The sequence below is a fragment of the Temnothorax americanus genome, unplaced genomic scaffold (genome assembly GCF_048541705.1).
Source record: "Temnothorax americanus isolate GAGA-0224 unplaced genomic scaffold, ASM4854170v1 Scaffold9, whole genome shotgun sequence".
NCBI lineage: Eukaryota > Metazoa > Arthropoda > Insecta > Hymenoptera > Formicidae > Temnothorax > Temnothorax americanus.
In genome coordinates, this window is record NW_027509812.1 from 2396654 (window position 1) to 2416423 (window position 19770).

Sequence of the window (19770 nt, forward strand, 5' to 3'; positions counted from 1 at the left end):
ATCCAAGAGTGATGCATGGGCCAATTCATCATCGCATTCAGTTGCATACGTCGCGCTGATCGTTGTAACGGAACAAGTTTTACTGGCGCACATACGGAGCTATCTTTTCTTGCCAATTCTTTCTCGATTTTCTCTTCTGTATGCTATAGAATATCGTATATCCGGTTGTTTAACCGCGCAATGGATTATACGAACGTGAGATTCGAACTAATGCCGAATGTTCCGCATCGCCGATGATTTTCAGTTGGATAAACTGGCCGAGTGCTCGGCGGAAGGAAGCGACGCGGGAGAAAAGTTGCGAAAACGATCGTCCCGCACGGCGCATACTGTTCATGACCGGCCCGAGGAAACTTTGATCGTTCAGGACAAAGCGAATTCCAAAAAGGAAGCGGGCAGGCAAGGGTGAAGGAGAGAGAGAGAAAGAGAGAGAGAGAGAGAGAGAGAGAGGAGAGAGAGAGAAAGAGAGAGAGAGAGAGAGAGAGAGAGAGAGGCTGTGTCGCGAGAAAAATAGAGAAACACTTGTACGCAAGAACGAACGTGACCCACCCTCTGGGATGTTCCGAAACTTAGGCAATAAGGCGACAGTCAGTTGCAGAAGGTCGTGCGGATAGTTTCGGAAACTTGCTGCGCGCGCGGCTGCAGCAGCCGTTTTCCGGCTCCTACATTTCGGTAATAATCCGTCGCTATTTATTAACCTATTCTCTTGATTCGCGTCCGTTCTTTCCGTCCTCCTAGCTTTTCTCACCTTCGTCTGGTAAAAGCAGTCGAGAGAAACTCGCGCATAGGTCGTAACAAATTCCCGAGTATTATAGAGTTCACAAAAAAAGTAAATTAGAAGAGTCTCATTATTTGCTTGCACGTTGAAGATAATAAAAAAATATAGCTTTTAAACATTTATACGTGCGTCTAAAATTAAACGGCAATATGCTTCAAACATGCTTCAAACTGATGATACCTAATTATTTTTTGTTAATTAATCTATTAATTATTAATCTATTCGCGAAGTTGCATGATTGTAAGTGGAACAAAATCCTTTTAATTCCTGTAGGGTCAGGGCCCTTTTGTTTCCTCCCTGTTTTTCACCCGCGGCGTAATTTTTATATTCATTATCGCCATTAGGGCAACCTCACCTTCCAACGGTAGAAGGGTCGGCGAAATGAGAGTCGACATTGCGCGACGTCTGACGCGCAGATCAGAACAAAGCGACGCTATTTCGAATAATTACAACTCGTTTTCACTGTACAAAAATTTTTTTCAACCTCTGTCGAAAATCGCTTTCATTCTTCTCATACTCGTCACCGCAACGTTTCAAACACATAGATTGTTCTGCTACTAAACCCGGCTATCTTACGTAACGATACGAATACATAAAATAAATGCGAGAGAAAATATTGAAAGGTTTTTCTATCCGAGATTATTTTTTACAATTTGTACAAACACATCTATGCCAACTTTTATTTGAACAATAGAGATGTAAAGCTTTTACACAGTATGGGAGTTTATTCCGTCCGCAATTATAGATATTATTTTTAGAGCACTATTCTATGCTTTTATAATGATTAACTCTTCAATTCCGACAATTCTTAAATAATTTGAAGGTACCGCGAAAGTATCCCTATCTCGATATAGATGTAAAAAGTATCATTCGTACCAAAAGAGTGGACATCGCAGTAAATTAAATCGGAGAAGTGTGTTACGCCGGGGAAATAAAAGCAGGTAAACCCGTTATGCAAGTTGCGCCGGTGGTCACGGTCCCTCGCAGATCCGTTTACGACGGGAAAGAATCACAAAAGGAAAGCGGGGCGCGACGGATAAGCGGAGGAGAGAGCGCACCTAGTTTGAAATTTCAAATTCATTTACGGTCCCGCTGCCGAGTTTTAATCCGCTTTAATTATGAAAAATCGTTGAGTGCTGCCGACCTATCTACCACCAACCTACCCCCCCTTCCGTCCTTTCGTCTTCTCTGCACCCAGGCATTTCTTTGCGTCACTTTTATCGCCGAAGCAAAGATCGTCAGTCTCCTTTAACTGCCATATCTTCTTCCTTTTACTCACGCGACGTCTCATTACTGTAATTACTTCATGCTCATTGCAGTGTATAAGAAGTGTTATTATAGATCGTTATAAATAAAAATATAAATGTAGAGTACGTAAAAATTGCAATAATTGAACGCATTTAGAGTTTCTTTCTTTAAAACTGTTTTAAGATCTATAATATAGAGTTGAATTTCCATGTGTAACAATCTAATGCAAGATCTGTGAATGTTGACGGAAATATTCTATCCCCCTATCTCATCCAGACGTTCCATTTCCTTCGCTGTCATGTACATCTCCTGTTTATCGACATATTCAATTACCTTGATGACGTGCACATTAGATCCTGCGACATCCGAAAGTATATATATATATATATATATATATATATATATATAAATGCATTCCCCTTTCTTCAGATGTAGCGATAAGAGAATTGGCCGAGAATACCTTGTTCTTTCTTTATAGTGCTTTTATACCATTCGGTAAACTTATAAAATCAGTTTATATTTGCGGACCCTGGGGTTTATTTGTTTCAAAGGTGGCCATTACAGCCGCGAGTAGTACGGTTCTGATTAAAGGAATTAAAAGGATGAACCTCTAAGAGTAAACTTATATGGCACTGCGCGCGAAGGCACGTAGTTTCATTTTCCAACAGCGTTATTACGTTAGGCCATGCATTATCAGAAGTGCAGTCAAAATTATGGATGTAATTTCAAAGTCAAAGGCAGAGAGAAATGGTTATAGCTCTGAAATATATTAAGCCGCGCGACTGAAAATTCGTGAAATAACATTACAGAATTATGATACAACATACGTAATTATCTAAACTTATCGAAATTGTCGTCGCGCATTCGAACCTTTGGCTAACTCGAAAATAAATTGGTACAGAACTCGCTGTGTGGTGTGGTTTAGCATATCAAATTAATTTGCAGCAAATTCTTTTCTCTTCGCAAAGCTAATGAGCAAAATTGTCTACATAAATCTGAGTTATAAATCTGGTATCTCAGAAATAGAAAAACACAAGTCAAAATGTAAAATAGAGATGTATCTTTGTACATGTTTTATACGTTGCAGGCAAGACGTGATGCATCGTTTACGGCACCGTCCACTTTGCACGTCTTCTTCGGCCTGTTTAACTTCTTGAGTTCGATGTCCATCGATCTTCTCCTTGACTTCCCTTGCGCAAGTACTTTGCGCCAGTCGAACGTGCGTTCGAAAGGCGTGCTCTTTAATTTGGCCAGAGCTTCGGCTTGCACCTCCAGAAAATTGTATATAATTTCTTCCTCGGGATCGGCAAAAACGCCCTTTTAACAGAGAGAATAATTAGTATCTAATGTCATTGGCATACTTTGTATCTGATGGAGATAAACATTTCGATACGTGCAATTTTTACGTAACAGATAAAACTCTAGAAAAAATATATTATAAATTTTTCTTTTATACACGCAAGAAACATTGACGATATGGATGTGAGATTAAAATACCTTTCTCTTTGTACCGTTTATTTTCCATTTTAAACAAAGGAAGTATACATATATAAGCAAGACTCAGCAGTTAAAGAACATTATTATTTTAAATAGTCTCCGACATTTTTTACTACAATTTTAATCGTTTGTGCGCGCGATTATATTTTATCACTTTCCATCGTGATGTTTTTATTCGAGCGTATATGTTTTTTATATATTACAATACTGTACTAATTATTTGCAAAGGATTGCAGTAAGATTAATTGATTTCCTTGACGTACTTCTTTTCGAGGAGCGGTTTCCTTCTTAATGAACTCGTCGATCGTTAAGCGTCTGTCAGCCGCAGAGACTGGCAAAGGCGGCAACAAAGTTTCTCTGCGCTCCTGCCGCTGCTGCTCCGGGAAGAGGTACACGACGGTTTCCTCAAAGATTTTGTCCTGCAGATTTAAGATCTCGCGTATCTTACGCTTCTTTGCCCTCGCCTCCTGCCGCAACCTGAGAATCGGCGCGCGCTGCCTCTCGAGGACATCTTTTCTGAGCCCCTTTTTCTCCAGGATCAGTCGTTGCATGCGCTTTACTTCCATTGACATCCACCGTTCCTTGGCTTCTTCGAGGAACTGCCAGGGTTTCCGACGCTGTGAATAGTACGAAATTAACTTAGCGGAAAAAGGGAGATCGGTTTTCTTCTCCGCGCGAGATGTGCCCGACTGAACCGGGAATTTGCCGTTATTTACGTGACTATATAATCGTTCGACTCGTTCGGGTGCGGTTATCCGCGTAGTGCGAATTGGCGACCGAAGCGTGGCTACGAATTGAATGAAAATCATTGAATTATTTATCGATGTGGAATATCAGAGTGGTCGTACCGCGGATCTCGTAGGTGTAGTCGCGCGACCTGCCGCTTCGACCGTGTCAGCTTTAATCTTCTCCTCGGCCTCCAAGCGCTTTTTTTCCCCCTCCATTTTACCGAGCTTCTTCTTCATCTCGATATCCTCGAGATTTGTTTCGCGCCACATTTCCTGCCAGGCTTGAAACTCGCTTATCTGGTCATAGGCAATCGTTATAGAATGAAGGAATGAAGAAATTTTTATTACCGTTAGTAGTAAAATTACGATAAATTACTATAGAAATGAAAAGAGAGGATCTTTTTTTACGAACACGACTCCCATTAAATTTCGATTTATTTTCGTCTTATAGAAGCAGAAAATTTCACGAAGCGAATGCGTGCGTAGAGATTCACATGCTGTGTGAAATGACATTCTCGTACGTTCAACTATAGTATTGCTGGTGAATGAAAATTCGGCTAATTATTCCAAAACATTTTGTTGCAACGGAATAATTAGATTGATAACAAGCATGATTATTGTCTTTACTGTTTTAAATATATAATGAAATTTTTTCTCGTCTAATAAAGACATATTTGCCTTCCGGAACATAAATTTCGAGTTACTTCGTTTAGACGTTTAATCGATATCGCTCTCGATCTATCGCTGTCGCGTCCATTTTTTATCTCACCCTTTGAACCTGTCGGTCGATGAACTTTTTCATCCACTCGACGTCGCCCACGTCGTACGTCAGTAAGACACGCGGCGCCGTGAACGTCCTTAAAGAGCCGTTGAAGTCGCAAAATCCGATACACTGCGGCTCCAGCGGCAGCTCGTGCGTGTAGATACCCGTAATTATCCGTCCGGATAGACTTTGCACGAAGCTCGGCTCGTGACTCTTTACTACGAGATCCCAAATTTCTACGGTGCCGTCCATTCGTCCCAAGATCAAAACGGTCGGACGTATAATTCCCCACGAGCACGCCGAGTATCTGTGTTTAATAAAAAAAGTATAGCAGGAAAAGTAGATCGATGGTCTAAAAGTGATCAGCACTAATCCGATGTTGCTTTCTGTCTTTGTACGTTAATTATACAGCGGTTTTATTAATTGTCAATGTTACACAATACTGGAGAGTTGATTTTTGAGATAATTTTAAATACAAGATATGCGTTGCTCTCTCTTTCTCTTTCTCTCTCCAAAATCAATAAAAATATATAGAGTTAATGAGACAGAATGGACCGTTTGTCGAGTGCTCGAATCGCGAGAGCATCGGCTCGACAACGCTCGATAATGACTGTTGCGGCGGGCCGACCGCGCGCGGCCATACATTGGAAATAGCTTTCATTAACGGAGTAGTAACAGCACGCGGGTGCTGTAAATGTAAGTTATGATCGTATTGTCATGCAGATCATACCGAAAGTTCGACTCTCGCCGTTCGAAAACTATGCGCGGCGCGTGAAACGCGAGCGAGCGCGCTCGTGTGCGCCGGGCAATGAGAAACGCTATCGTCGCAATTACATGCTGTACACCGCGGCAATTTATCGCGCGGCCTCGCTCGTTATTTTTATTTCCAATGAAACGCGAACGAAACGCGAACGAGCCGCGCGTACTGCCGCGTTTATGTATATTCATGACCATGTTTCGTTAACTCTCGCGATATTGACGTTTCTCCTCGAGGAGTAATTTCTCAGCGCGCAATTCCCGCGATCTCGCTCGTCCGCGGTTATTTCAACGCGAACAGCTCTTCGTCGCTTCCTCTCTTTTTATCTTCTCCGCCATTCTCTCCTTTCCGCGAGAATCACTTAGCTCCCGGCGTTTATTTTTGACGCAGGAGGGAAAGTTCAGTTTGCTCTATAGTCGGACGATAATCCCGCGCGCGATTTTTTCCACCCACCCGACGTTGGACTTCTTCCAAACGAGCGGCTCGCCGAAATCGTCCCTCCATACGGCGAAGATCTTCCCGCCTATCGTGACCACTACCTGATGGTAATAATTGGATCTGACCGAATGCGTAACCGGTCCGTCGTGCAGCCTCTTCATCCAGAGCCAACGTACCGTCTCGCGATTCACGCTCACGTCGGTGGCGAATTCGTAGCCGGTCCACGTTATGCACCCGAAATCACCTGTTGCCGTCGTTTACGCTTTAATCCACTTTACGCCGTTGATATTAAATTAGATCAATCTTATTCAGGGGGATTTAAGTATAATTAATTGTGTTTAATCGCGCGCATCTGAATTGCATTAACATTAATGAACTCGGGATGTAATCGTGCCGTGTCTCAGCCCCGTAGACGCCAACGGTCGGAAATTGAGTCGCGGGAAAACGTTATACAAGTCGTCTTACCTTCGACGGTTCCGACGAGCATCTTCGGCTCCATGACGTAGTTCGCCTTCTCGATTATAGGTTTGTAGTACTTTCTAATTGTGAGGTCGTCTCTCGCCACCGGGAACGGTTCGACTTGTTCCTTGCGAAACTTTGGATTACACATGCTGAGAGTCGTTATCACGAGTTGCCGGCTCTCGTCCGGATATTGAATCACGAGGATATAGTCGGGCTTGAAGATGCGATCGAGGATCTTGAAGGGCGACGCCGGCTGCGCCATGGATTTCGAAATATCTGGACGAATCTTCTTCCGTCTACGAACTTGTCGAATGTCCTTCTCCGAGGGTTGCGATCTTTCGTACCAACGTCAGAGGTAAAAAAGATGTATCTCACGTTATCTCGTTAATAATAACGAAATAACGTTAAAATAAAAATAGATTATTAGAAGATTATTTTCAGCGATGTGTTTTCATTGATTTAAATATCTTGCGTAAAGGAAAAATGGAATTTGGATGCGATCGATGGTTACTAATAACTCTAAATCCATTATAAGATTTTTATTAATCTTTTGTCCGCGGAAATTGATCTCCACCGGCGCAGTTTTGCGCAAATACGCTCCTTTCTCTCGGCGTGGCACAGAATAGGATGTAATCTCGTAAATATCGTACCAATTTTGTATCAAGTGAGGAAACAATTCACTGGTATTGGAGCATCTACATAGCTATTGTGGCACGGCCGAAATGAAGAGCGCTTTTCCCCTTGCACCCCACTGGGCGCGCACAGAGATCGACGAGGCCAAGGAGCTTGGGAGTTGGCAGGTCCGGAGGACTACTCTGGACGGTAAGGAACGGCGGGGAAGGGTTAGGAGCGAGGACTGAATACCGATCGACGATTATAGAGGGATGGTCTATCCATTTTCGGACTATATAAACGCCAACTTCGGAGAATTGAGGAGCGACGGAGAGTCAAGTCGCAGGACCATTACGGTTCCGCAGACCGAGAGAGTTTCTCGAGAAGGATGATGGCGAGGAGACGGGGGGGGGGGAAGCGGAAGGCGGTTCGTCGTCCCGCGTCCGGAAAGGAGGACTCGAAAGGCAAGAGACGGTGCTCGCTCTTTAACGTTTCGCTTGCGACAAGTTTCGCGCCCGTCGAACATTCGAAGTCGCTAAGTTCCAGTCTCGGGAGATACGACGGCACCGTCTACCTTTCTCGTGGTTACCAATTGCTGGTTGAGATCGACCGGAGGCCGCGTCATGCGCCAGCCGTTTGAGTTGTTCTTGGGATTTTTAAGAAAAACGACGTGACCTTTTCGCTGGACAACGATGTCGGGTGTCGCGAAATTGAAAGATAAAGAAAACGGATCCTCTCCGACTATACGTTGGGATCTCTTGAATATTCTATTTCTTGCTCTTGCGAATCGAATGGCGTCGTAGTTTCATAGGAAAATTCGTCCGAATCGAGACATTGATTCGACGCGACTCCGCGACGGTCACGTTAGTTCCTTAACGTTTAATTCTTAACCGATGGAACTATTCGAGTAACGCGACAGGAATATCAATATTCTTCTTCTGATTTTCACAGGACCGTTGATAATGCTAAATCCGCGATGTAAAATTTTACATAGAGGGACAAAAAGTAATACATATAAGTACTTTTAGTACAAAACATATAAGTACAAAAAGCACTATTCTCATCGGTAAATTAAGACTTTTGTTCAAAACTAAAAACATTACATCTAAGAACTATAAATAGCATCTGTTAAATAATAAATGTGTTAAAGTCAATAGACAAAGGCGATGCTTACTTAAGATCCCAAAAGGCGACCGTGCCATCCTGGCTGGCGGTTACGAACTGATAGCTTAGATTGTCCAGGGGCGCGTCTTCCGGCAAAGACGAGATCCGACCGTTTTTGTCGACCTTGTGATGTGAGGGCACCCAGACTATCTGGGTGATGCCCGCCTTCTGGCTGTACTTCAGGGCGGACATTGCCGCCGGACTGATCAACGACGTTGCCGTCGTCTCGCGCATCCATGTCATCAAGCTCTTCATCGCGATGCTGTACTTTACTTGGGCGCCCGTCTGCGCCACCACCGTCTCCACCTGCTCGATTTTGCCAGGAATGTGCCAGATGGCGATCTACGGGAAGGATATGAATGGATTTTATCCGTCATCCGCTTGTCCGCCCCTCGTCTCGTTTCACTACAGCCTAGACTTTTACGTTTCACGGTCGTAGCTTGTGAGAGGATGTTTTCCCGTACGTTTTTGGAGACGTTTTTTCTCGTCTAAAATTTGCTAATTAGAGCTCGCAAGTAGTGTCAGGCAATTAACAAGATGCGCACAGAGTTTTTAATTGAAATAGTAGAGCGTTGATAAGAAATAGGAATATAAAATAATATTCGCTAATAAATTCAATAAAAATTGATATCTTTTTATAATAAAAGAAATTAAATTTTATTTTCTTTAATAATATAGAAGTGAGTCTGGACTAGAGTAAGTCGAGCTCTGCACTGTTATTTTTGTGTTCTTTGCATTGTAAGTTATTAAAGAAGAATATCTCGAATGCGATGTAATGTTTTATTATAATCTATTTTAATTTTATTTTAGTATTCTTATTAATATTTTAATAAATGCCGTACGTCGCAGAAAAACGCTAAATAAAACTAGTCATACAACCTAATTTCGAAACCGTTTGTCACTTTTTGTCGTTTTTGTTAATATTTTTTTTTATTTTTATTAACATTTTATAGTTGCAGCCTGTACTTTAGTTTATATATTTATATTAGAATGCACAATTTTTTTTAGTGTGCTTTTAGTTTTATTTATTTAAATTTTTGATATAAATCTTTATGGATTAAAGTCAGAACGAGAATACTGAGAGCATAAATAGTAGTATAAAGAATTTAATAATATGCATAATTAAATACTGCATAATCAAGAAAATCTTTTTCGATATTTGGACGATCGCAGATGGACTCTATTGTATCGCATTAACTATTTTGATCTACGCGAAGACTACGTGTTCAAGCTTTTTTTTTAGGTAATAAACATATCCAAGAATTACTTTATATAGCTCGAAAAAAGGGGACAATCTATTAAAAAAAAAAAACATATGAAAAGTTTGACATTTTCACCGTTCCTTTTGACTTGACTTCTTTTGACTTTTGAAACCGGGATAAGCGCATTTCCCGATACTCGTGTTCGTCGTCTCGCGACGTTTTCTAATACATGCGTTTCACGATATTCGATTGCCCGATCAAACGCGTGTCCCGGGTGTCATCTGATATTTAGAATATTGTGGAACATCGAGAGGAGCGGTGGGAGGATCGTCGCGATGGATTAATGGAGACAGGTGATCCCGCTTGCATACGACATTCGCTTGCATACGTTGCGTTCGTTGTTCGCGTTTGCCATGATTGCCGATGCTCGGCACTTTTCGAATTTTCACGTCCGAAACTGCACGCGGTGACAAGTCGGGGGTAGTACCCGGGTAGATCCACGCGATGTGTTTTTCGATATACGTGATTGATATCGATCGTGTTCCATTTGGATTGAACGTCCGTCGGAAGAATTTGTTTACGAATAACGCGCGTGTCGCGTTATTCATTCGCGAGTATGACGTGTCGAGCAAACGCGAATGCATCGGGGTGTATCGCGGGGGATGGGCCGTAACGGGTTAATCGACATTGGTGGATTGCCGTTTGTCTGTGAAATGAGGAAAATATTCATATCCGCTTTTACTGTTGAATTATCTCACAATTTCTGTTTCTTTTTTCTTAATTCACGACAACAAAAAAGAAAACGTACGCTGAAGTGGGAAAAATGGAATTTATTTTTATCACCTGGCCATTTGTACAGCCACCTATGATGATGCTGCTATCGAGGGGGCAGATGGAAACGGATGTTACTTCTCTTGGACATTCGAGGATGAGTTTAGGTGACAAACAGTCAGTGAAGGACCATATCAGGACGCGATTGTTGCCTTCACAAGCTAAAAATACCTATTTATAAGAAATACGATTTAAATTATATTAAATTATAATAATTTTATTACGCGCGTGTATTTACGTAAATAAAAGAAAAACGTTTTGCTGGTTCCGCATTAATAATAAAATGTTCTTCAAGATTAATTTAGATCAACCTCACGAACAAAATAAATATAATTTTTAGAAGTAATTTGCAGAGTGATGCCAAACCTCGTCGTAAGTTTTGGGACCTATTAGATGCTCCCCTTTCCCATGTTGCGTGTAAGTAGCTATCGCCGTTCCGGTCCAGAATGGATGCCAGCAGAGATCGTTGATAACTTTGTCTGCAATAAGCTTTCCGTCGTAGTAGCTTTGATGTTCTTTATAACCTATGGGCACCGGTGCCTGCGTATCCTTTTCATTAAGCACCAGGTTTGCATAATCATTTGTATATATATCCCACGTGGAGTTCATTAAAATCTGTGACAAGACAGTAAATAAATTAAAAGTATTTGCTATATCCATTAAGCTCGTGTCTTAAAAGAAATTAAATATTTTAATAATTAGTCTAGCTCACAATTAAATTATGATAAGATATATATTATATCCCAATTACACTTATATTTTATTATTTAAAGTATTGTAAAAATCAATAAATTTGTAACATTACCTGATCGCACATTTTGCCGGTGTAACGTTCCAAGAAATCCTTCAAGGACTTTATCTTTTCCTCGGTGTAAGTAGACAAATCGACTGTCTCGTATTCGTACAGATATTGGTACCAGGAATTGACAGGTATCGATGGCGCCGTTTGCGCCTCGTTGTGTCGAACGATCGGCGTCACTTGCGTATAGCTGCTTACCAATTTACGCCGTACATTCTCAAATATTTGCCGGTTATCCGGTAGCAGCTCGATATATCCGTCCCTCTGATCGTCCGCCTTTCTGTCCGTTAGATTTATCGGCACGTTCAGCAAATCGGCGGTAGATGTAACCTGATTGTAATTAAATGCGAAAGATATGATCTCTCGTTCGGTACATCATAAACGGTGTGGGCTGGGCTGTACATATCACATACCTCTCGCAAATACGATTAAACGATCGCGAGATTTATAAACTGCTTCTTGCCCGATCGAAATCGGGATAAAGTGATTAATTTATTTGATGTGATTTATGAATGCCGCTACGATATTATTGTCAATTCGTCGAGATTAGTATATTTATAGAGGCAGAATTATAGTAGTAATTTACGATAATCAGTTTAATACTGCGGCTTAGAATTAACGAATGCAAGCTATCAATTTTCACTCTCGCACACGCGCGAGTTCATGCTTTGGTAATGCGCGCTGTCGAAATGTAATAAAAATTTTCAAAAATTTACGGACTATGTTGCTCGAATGTAAATATGAACTCGCTCGAATAGATATGCAAGTCGCGACCGAAAAGTTTCGACGACGGCGGAGTGAAAAGTCGCTCGACGTCGTTCGACGAAAGCTACGAGAGAACACTCGAGTCAGGAATGCGATATGTAACATGTCCCATCCATATAATGTTTATTAACAACTGAAGAATTCAGTGCAGTATTTTGCATTCACTTTTTTTTACTAAAGGATTAGTTTAAGTTTAATTTCTACAAAGTTTAAGATTAATTTCACCTCTCTGTCTCTCTTTTTTTCTCTCTCTTTCAAAAGTTTTTAAGATATTAAACTAGATATTATTGCATTAAATCTTCTAATTATTTATTAGGATATTATTTTTTGCACATTATATCAATCTCAATTAATTGAAAGTGGTGAAAGGTTAACCAGACTATGATTTTTTAATGTTATAACAAACCGCAACTGTGTGTGTAACTTTTAACACCGAAAACCAGAACTATGACTCTTTAACGAATCGGACTATGATTTTTTAATGCAAAACCTCAATCTCGAATAATGGCCTTGTGTCCTTGACGACGTTGGTATCGACCACGGCACCGCTTCCCAAGTCGTGCCATCGGCCAGGAGATTTGTAGATCGCGTTCCTTACGCGATTCTCGTGATCCTCCCTTTGCTCCTGTATGTGCTTCACTATAGCGTCTTTACCCTCCTCGGTGAGGACAATGTAGAATTGGCCCTCTTCGGACAGGGACGGTGCGTAGCCGATGAAAACCTTTTCATCAGGAAATGTGTGAATCTCGTCCTTCACCGGCAGGAAGTCGCTGCTCTCAGAATGTAAATCTATATTATCCTCTATAACATCCTTTCTAACGTGCACCCATGGATATTCCGCGGTGACGTTCTCGCCAATGATGCAGCCGACGATCTTCTGTGTCAGCGGCGATAGATCGAGTCTTGCTATTCCCGGTATTCCCTAATATTAAATCAATTTATTTTTCTTTTTTCTCTGAAAGAGATGTCTCTTTTACAGAAATATTGTAAAAATTAAAATTATTCGATATAAATGCCGACGCGATATATTAGACTAATGACAATTTTTTTATTCAGGCTTAATTCTTATTCAGATATACTTCCGTTGAATTCCTTTAAAGTCTTACGTTTGACAGAACAATTCAATAACCTCGAAGTTTTGAAAATAGAATAAACCGCTGGCATGTTGAAATATTCACCATCGACGCGGAATATCGAATTTTCTTCGATGGCTCCGCGGTTATCTGCGTTGTGTTAAATTTCCAAATGTCGCTTACTGACGGTCGAGAAGAAGCGTAAGAGTTGAGATCATAGATAGTTCTCCGTCTTCGCATTGATGGATCATCCATTTCTATACGGATTTTCTTCTTCGCCTCTTTTTCCCAATCTTGTGTAGCTGACAGAATAATAAGACAGATAAAGTAACTCACGAGTAATTTTTCAAAAATAAAAAAATTATGACAAACGTAATTCCAGTTTTTACGATAAAATACAGTAGGGTTCTATTTATTAAATAAATAAATTGTGTTGTCTTATAGCGAGATATTAAAAACTCTTTGACTAATAAACTTTAAAATGATAGATTGATTAAAATAATAAAGATATTGAGCCAGTTTATTTTAATAGGTTATTTAAATACATCAATCAATATATTTATCAGATTTGCACGATTCACATTTTAACAAACCAAAATCAATAATCTCTTTCATTATTTCTGCCAACTTGCTGTTTTAAATCGCGTCATTCATATTTGAACGTATTTACGCTCGGCTAAGTTTACGTTTCATTGTTAACACAGTGCGTACTTCCACCCGACACGCGTATATCCCGTATGCATCATCGATCTTCGTTCGGTACATAATTTTAACCCATTCGTTACAAAGTTTCAATATTTCTACATTCGACGTTATCGATGTTGTTCCTTCGAATGCAGCGCGTTGTATTTCAACAACAAAGCGTATTTCGATTTAAAGGATATTTGTTTTCGAGTTGACAAAACAAAATCTTTTTGTTATATGCAAATCCAAAAGAATACACCGCACAATGCTTCACAGTTTTTGTATTTAGTGTTATTTTAACTTTAGTTCCTGTCGGAGAATACCGAAGTAAATAGACGTGTGCCTCTCAAGATATCATCCGGTATAGGTCTAAGAAACATGCATACCCACGTCGTTGATATCAAATATGTACATCGTAAAATATTCATCATGGTTATTACGTCAAATTTTCTCTCGGGGACTATAACCTACGCGGTTTTTTTTCCTCTTCCCATTCCCTCTCCTCGCAAGGTTCTTCTTCCCCTGAGCTGAAAGATTGTTCCACTTCGAAATAGTCATCGTATCTGTATTCCCGCTCAGTATCGACCTCCTGAAACTTTTCATTTCCCGTCATTCTTTCCGCATTTGCTTCGCGTATTTCTCCCTCCATGGATGTAAACTGCCCGCTCAATTATTTTACGTTTCCAGGGACTCCGTTGTCTCCGTTGATGCGATCGACATGCAAAGATAAAACTACGTGCGTTCGCGGATACGTATACGTACGTATGTACAACGTACACGTAATACGCGTATAAATCGATACGACGGCGACGTGCGGTGAATAACCCGAATGCGATACGAGATGAAAGACAGAAGAAATCTTCACGTCCGATCGAAACGAGCGAATTGGCTCGATCCGTCGATTGTTACGTCGCGTCGGTGTAACAAGTTTTTAATCCGAACTATATATAACTGGCTGACGACGCACGTCGAGGCTTAACGAAATTTCAGTCGGGTACATTTGCAGTCTGATTGAACATTGAAATTTCGATTCTCATCGTCTGGGGGGCCCTCACGTCCATCGCGTAGCGCGATGTGGCTAGATATGTTTCGGAATATCAATTTTTCCCTCGAAATTTTTACGTGCGAACGCAAGCGATGAGGGCGATTTAATTGTTTTTATATCAGGCGAATGAAACGGGTCGCCCGTGCACTTAACCTATTTTGCAAACTCGATATACCACAGGTATATTGTCAACGTTAACGGAACGTTTTGTAACCCAATGAGCAATTTAATTGCTCAGCGACTAATTCGTCGTTTAAATGCGATACACCGTCAAATTGATAATATAAGTTAAACAATAGATTTAATGTAACAAATAATGGTATTAGGAGAAGAAGGTATAATTTGTAATTATATTATTATGCGAATTAGTATTCTTCACTGCGAATATTTGTCATGTATTTTTCAAATGCGGTATATATATATATATATATATATATATATACATATATATATATATGTATATATTTGTTTAAATATAAACAACTGCAAAGAAATAAAACTTTCTTTATTTGAATAAAAAATAACGCAATTGCAGCGTTGGAACCGGTTCGCATAGTATCTTTCGTGATTAAAAGGTTTTCATCGGTCTCGACTGTTGAAATGCAATTACGCCTGGAACAAAATATTATTCGTTTGCCGAGGCAAACTTTTATTCGGCAAATATAATAAATTATTACAGTAATATTAAATGCTATCTGATACCGATAATACAGTGTACAATGAATTAACCAAAAACAATATAATTGGGTTAATATTTATAATTTGTGCATGTAATTTGTTTTACCGGGAAAGCTTTGTTCCCTCGATTTTATCGATAATGCTGGTCTTATGTTTAAAATATATGTTGTTTATGCATCTAGTAAAATATACACATGCAAAAAGAAATATAGAATTATATATAGGTGTGTATCGTGAAAATGTTTTAAAGTGAATTTAAATTCTCTATTTTTAACCAAATTATAAAACTTATCGCCCGCGGTATACGACAGCGAGATAAACGCAAACGGTTCTTATACACCCTAATACATACTTTGCACACATCTTAATCCCCTGCCACATTATGATGTTATGATTGCACGAGAGTTGGTCGTTCTCTACGTTAAATACGAGGCAAATATTTATCCAAGATTATGGCGACGTAGATGACAACTTCATTCTGCACGCAATGCCGGATATTCTCGTGGTACTATACATGTGTATTTATACATGTATTACACATATTTCGAATAGACAGTATGCGTTTGCGCTCTAATTGTCAGCGGAATTTATGACTTTCGCGAATGCGCGCGGAGCCGGTTCCAAACAATGCGTTCACTTGTCAAATATTCGACAAATTCAAATACGCTGCATTTACGTGTAATGGATTTAACATTGTATTGTCACGCACAATTAGAACATTGTTACGCCAACATGCGTTATCGTGTCCGCATGATGTGACGCTTGTCTCAACTTAGCGAATATTTATTGAGTTTGGGAACGAACAAATAAATAAAAGCGATAAAGAAATGAAAATGAAGAAAAATTATATAACTCTAAATCATTAAAGGCGTTTAAAGCTAAGGGGTCAAAGTAAAGCTGTATTGAATGATAAGTATAATATGTAAATATGCACTAACCAAATCTATCTTGAATTTAAAACATTGTTCGATGTGCACTCGGATACTTCGTGCATTTCTCGGTGCATATTCATTATATCATTCTACTTTCGAGTTTGAAGTATTCATAACGCGCGGCCATTAGAAGAATAATAAATATCATTTTTACGACTTATCTTTGCGTTTTCGATTTCTTTTGGCGCGCCGTGCCAGGCACTTCCCTGAAAAATGTATCTTGTACCTGGCGCATGTCGGTGAATCGTAAAAAAAAAAGAAGTGCCAGTCACGCCTTTTTAAAAGAGAGTTTTACGTAGAACGATATTGCGTAACTCGCGGCTTACAATTTCGCGACTTTTTATTTGAGAGTTTCTTTATATTGTCCTTACTTATGCGCCGTAAAAACGCATGTATTATGTGATCCGTAAGACGGATCAGTTTCGTGATGAAAATGGAAACTTTGTCTGCTGGCTTTATCATTTATCGCGTCGTCGCGTGTCAAAGCGTTGCGGATGTATCTATATTCTATATCGATTGAGATGTGTTTAATATAGACAAAATTTTTAATTAAATTATTACTATTTTCGTGGGCATACACGACGACCGCATGTTTTGTATGCGCTTCGACGATCGTTATTTTCAGCGTTTGGACGGCGGGTTCGGTAATCGGCGATTCGCACGCCCGTTGGAAAAATAGATTCCGGCGTTTAGACAATTTGGCTTCGCGGCCGGGCCGTACGGCGATTAATCAATTGCAAATATATACCACACATAGATTGGAAATACACGCTGCCTATTTCCTGTTTAATCGAATCAAATTGAGATGGTATTTTCCCTGTGTCCGGTCGGCTTCATTCCGGGCCGAAATGTCGAGTGGTGCTTTCCTCTTCGCCCAATGCAGAATTGTAGAACGCAAACGATCCGAAAATGCGCTCACTGACGATTGATCGGTCAAAGGGAAAACCGTATAGAGAGTCCTCGCCATTTTCGAGAGCAAGAAATGGAGAAAAAATAGCGCGGGAGAAATAAATGAGGATCTCTTCAAGACTCATTATCCTCATTACATACTATACACATACTCCTTTTTTCGCGATTTTTTTATACAGCTTTTTTAAATAACGCGGGTTTTTTGTAACATTTATGTAACATAGACATTAATTTCAATTCCTATTTAATAATAAATTAATTTCCATAAATAATGCGTTTTATTCTCACGCGGGACGTATCTACCGTATAAAAAGAGAGTTGAGTGTATTAATATTTTTGTAAAATCTGATTGTGAGAGTTTTTCTCTCGTTTAAAAGTGGTATACCTTGCCACTTTTAAATTATATCACGGATATTTCCTGTTTTATGTAAATATTTCCCGTGCACACACGTGCAAAGCTCTTCTCTTCTACCTTGATTCTCGTCATATCTCTCCGCCGTTAATTTATCACTCTAACGCTACAAGAAGCTGAAGATAATTTATTTATAACGAAGTGGTGTAAGAGAGAGAGAGAGAGAGAGGGGGGGGAAGAGAAAAAAGAGGGGTGGAAGGAGAAAGGAGTAACCGCGCTTAAGTGGCACTTTCTTTCGCGGAGATGCAAAGGATGTTCCATTGCGAACGGATGTTAAAATATCCGGAGTCCTACAAGAGCGCGCAGCATTTACTGCCGCGTTTATTTCAAAAATTTATAACAGAGCGCTTTTTTTAAGTCCCGCCGGACGGAACTTTTACGCTAGTTTTGTAGTAGTCCGGCGAACACTTTATCGTTCTAGCTTTCATTCGGCGCACTCGTCCGCCTGCGCAAATTTGATGTGCTCCCTGTGGATATAGAGAATCGCTGGGACAAACACGCGGCGCGTTGAAAATATTGGGTTGTTTTTAACGCCACCGTTCATCCCGGTGACATAAATTTTTACGACGATCTGACAGTCGTGAGATTTTCATATGAAAGCGTCTCTCGTCGAGCCCACTAGAAAATTATTTGAGAAATGGAATTTATATGTTCCTGGCCTGAATTTTCGGAAAAGGCAGTGCCGGCAAACGGAAAACGGTTCGATAAAAATATATACTGACTTTGCTTGGCTGTGAGAGCTAATGAGCTAATATTTCAGAAAGAGATTCGTTTTTAAATTATAAATTAAAAATAAAAAATGTATGTAACAGGTAAATTTCGAAGGGACAAGCAAGTAAAATAATTTTATTTTTTTGTATAATCACAATATTATTTTTATTGTATAATAATTATTATACGCTTGCACATATGTGTATATATAAGAAGTTATATAAATCACAGACATTCGAGGCTCTATAATTATTCAATTTCTGATTGCGTGCTATCCACGTATCTATTTCGACAGTACTGCATGTCGAACAAGCCTTTGCTTCGTTTATCTCGCTCGCGGTAAAGGTTTTTCGAAATTGAATCGTCCCTATTTCGTTGCGAAAACAGACAAATCGCGGCGTCGTCGCTCGTGCTTCTGAAATTTTTATCCGAAGCGTTTCGAATGTCTGACGCGAAGCGACGAGCCCGAAATATAGTGCAGCAACCGATATACACCAAACAGACGACTGATTTTATTTTGTTCTGCCACTCGCCATCGCGCGCGCCGACATTTAGCGAATCGCGCTCTATTTTCATCTTTATTATGAATAATGTCGAAGTAGTTACATGTAAAGGGTACAGCATACTACGTCGCACTTCGCATCTTTTTATCTATAACGACGTTGACCGAAGACAATTTCGCATTTCGGAGAGATTTTACTGCGAAATGTCAAAAATGATACTTGAAACGCAACAATTTTCTATTTTCATTTTATATCAAATTAGTCGGTAAAACTTTTAACAAGAACCACAGAGATTATATTTTAGCGATAAATTTGGAAATACAAAAATACTTAGTCTGCCTTCAAAACGTTTTTATATACAAATATAGACTGACTAGCTCGAAATAGAGAGATTAACTATATCTCGAACTACTCTAATAGAGATATCTACTAATTCTCTGATATGTCGATAGTAAAGTATTATAAATAGAAGTGTGTGAAGAATCCTCGTGTCGGAAAGTGAAGGAATCGGAATTTGAGATGCCAGAATATTTGGCAAAGATATTTTTTGCAATAAATTTGTCGCCAATAATAGAGAAATTCAAGTAAAATTTAACATCAAATTATTACATTGGCTATTAATACTAATTTAATTATGTGAGAAGTATTATTTTAGCAGAGGGTTGTTATTATAAGATCGAGTAATAATGGGTTTTATATATAGAAATAATGTGTTTAAAATTCTCTCACATACAGAACAAATTAATATTAGTGGCAATCGATTAAAAATCGATCTAAATTAT

At 39.7% G+C, this 19770-nt stretch overlaps 1 protein-coding gene and 1 long non-coding RNA gene across 2 annotated transcripts in view; one reads left to right on the top strand and one right to left on the bottom strand.

The window, feature by feature from the left end:
- The window catches only part of LOC143908063 (uncharacterized), a 182088-nt gene that overhangs the window by 19241 nt on the left and 143077 nt on the right, over positions 1–19770 (top strand). The gene's annotated exons all lie outside the window — the stretch shown is intronic.
- Positions 2712–14411, bottom strand: LOC143907954 (dynein axonemal intermediate chain 3). The gene is made up of 13 exons (XM_077425102.1): positions 14270–14411; positions 13220–13416; positions 12532–12963; positions 11283–11606; positions 10844–11092; positions 10490–10648; positions 8455–8786; positions 6672–7003; positions 6222–6450; positions 5018–5318; positions 4372–4545; positions 3784–4341; positions 2712–3340 (listed from the first exon to the last, which is right to left on the bottom strand). Exons 1-13 carry the CDS (start codon positions 14409–14411, stop codon positions 3098–3100), a joined length of 3672 nt encoding a protein of 1223 aa, XP_077281228.1. The 3' UTR covers positions 2712–3097.

Coding starts and splice junctions, on each gene's coding strand:
- LOC143907954 (XM_077425102.1), bottom strand. CDS start 14,411: ATGACGGGAAATGAAAAGTTTCAGGAGGTCGATACTGAGCGGGAATAC. Junction 10,649..10,843: donor GTCCCAAAACTTACGACGAG/GTTTGGCATCAC, acceptor TCTTATAAATAG/GTATTTTTAGCTTGTGAAGG. Junction 8,787..10,489: donor GTGGCTGTACAAATGGCCAG/GTGATAAAAATA, acceptor TCCTTCCCGTAG/ATCGCCATCTGGCACATTCC.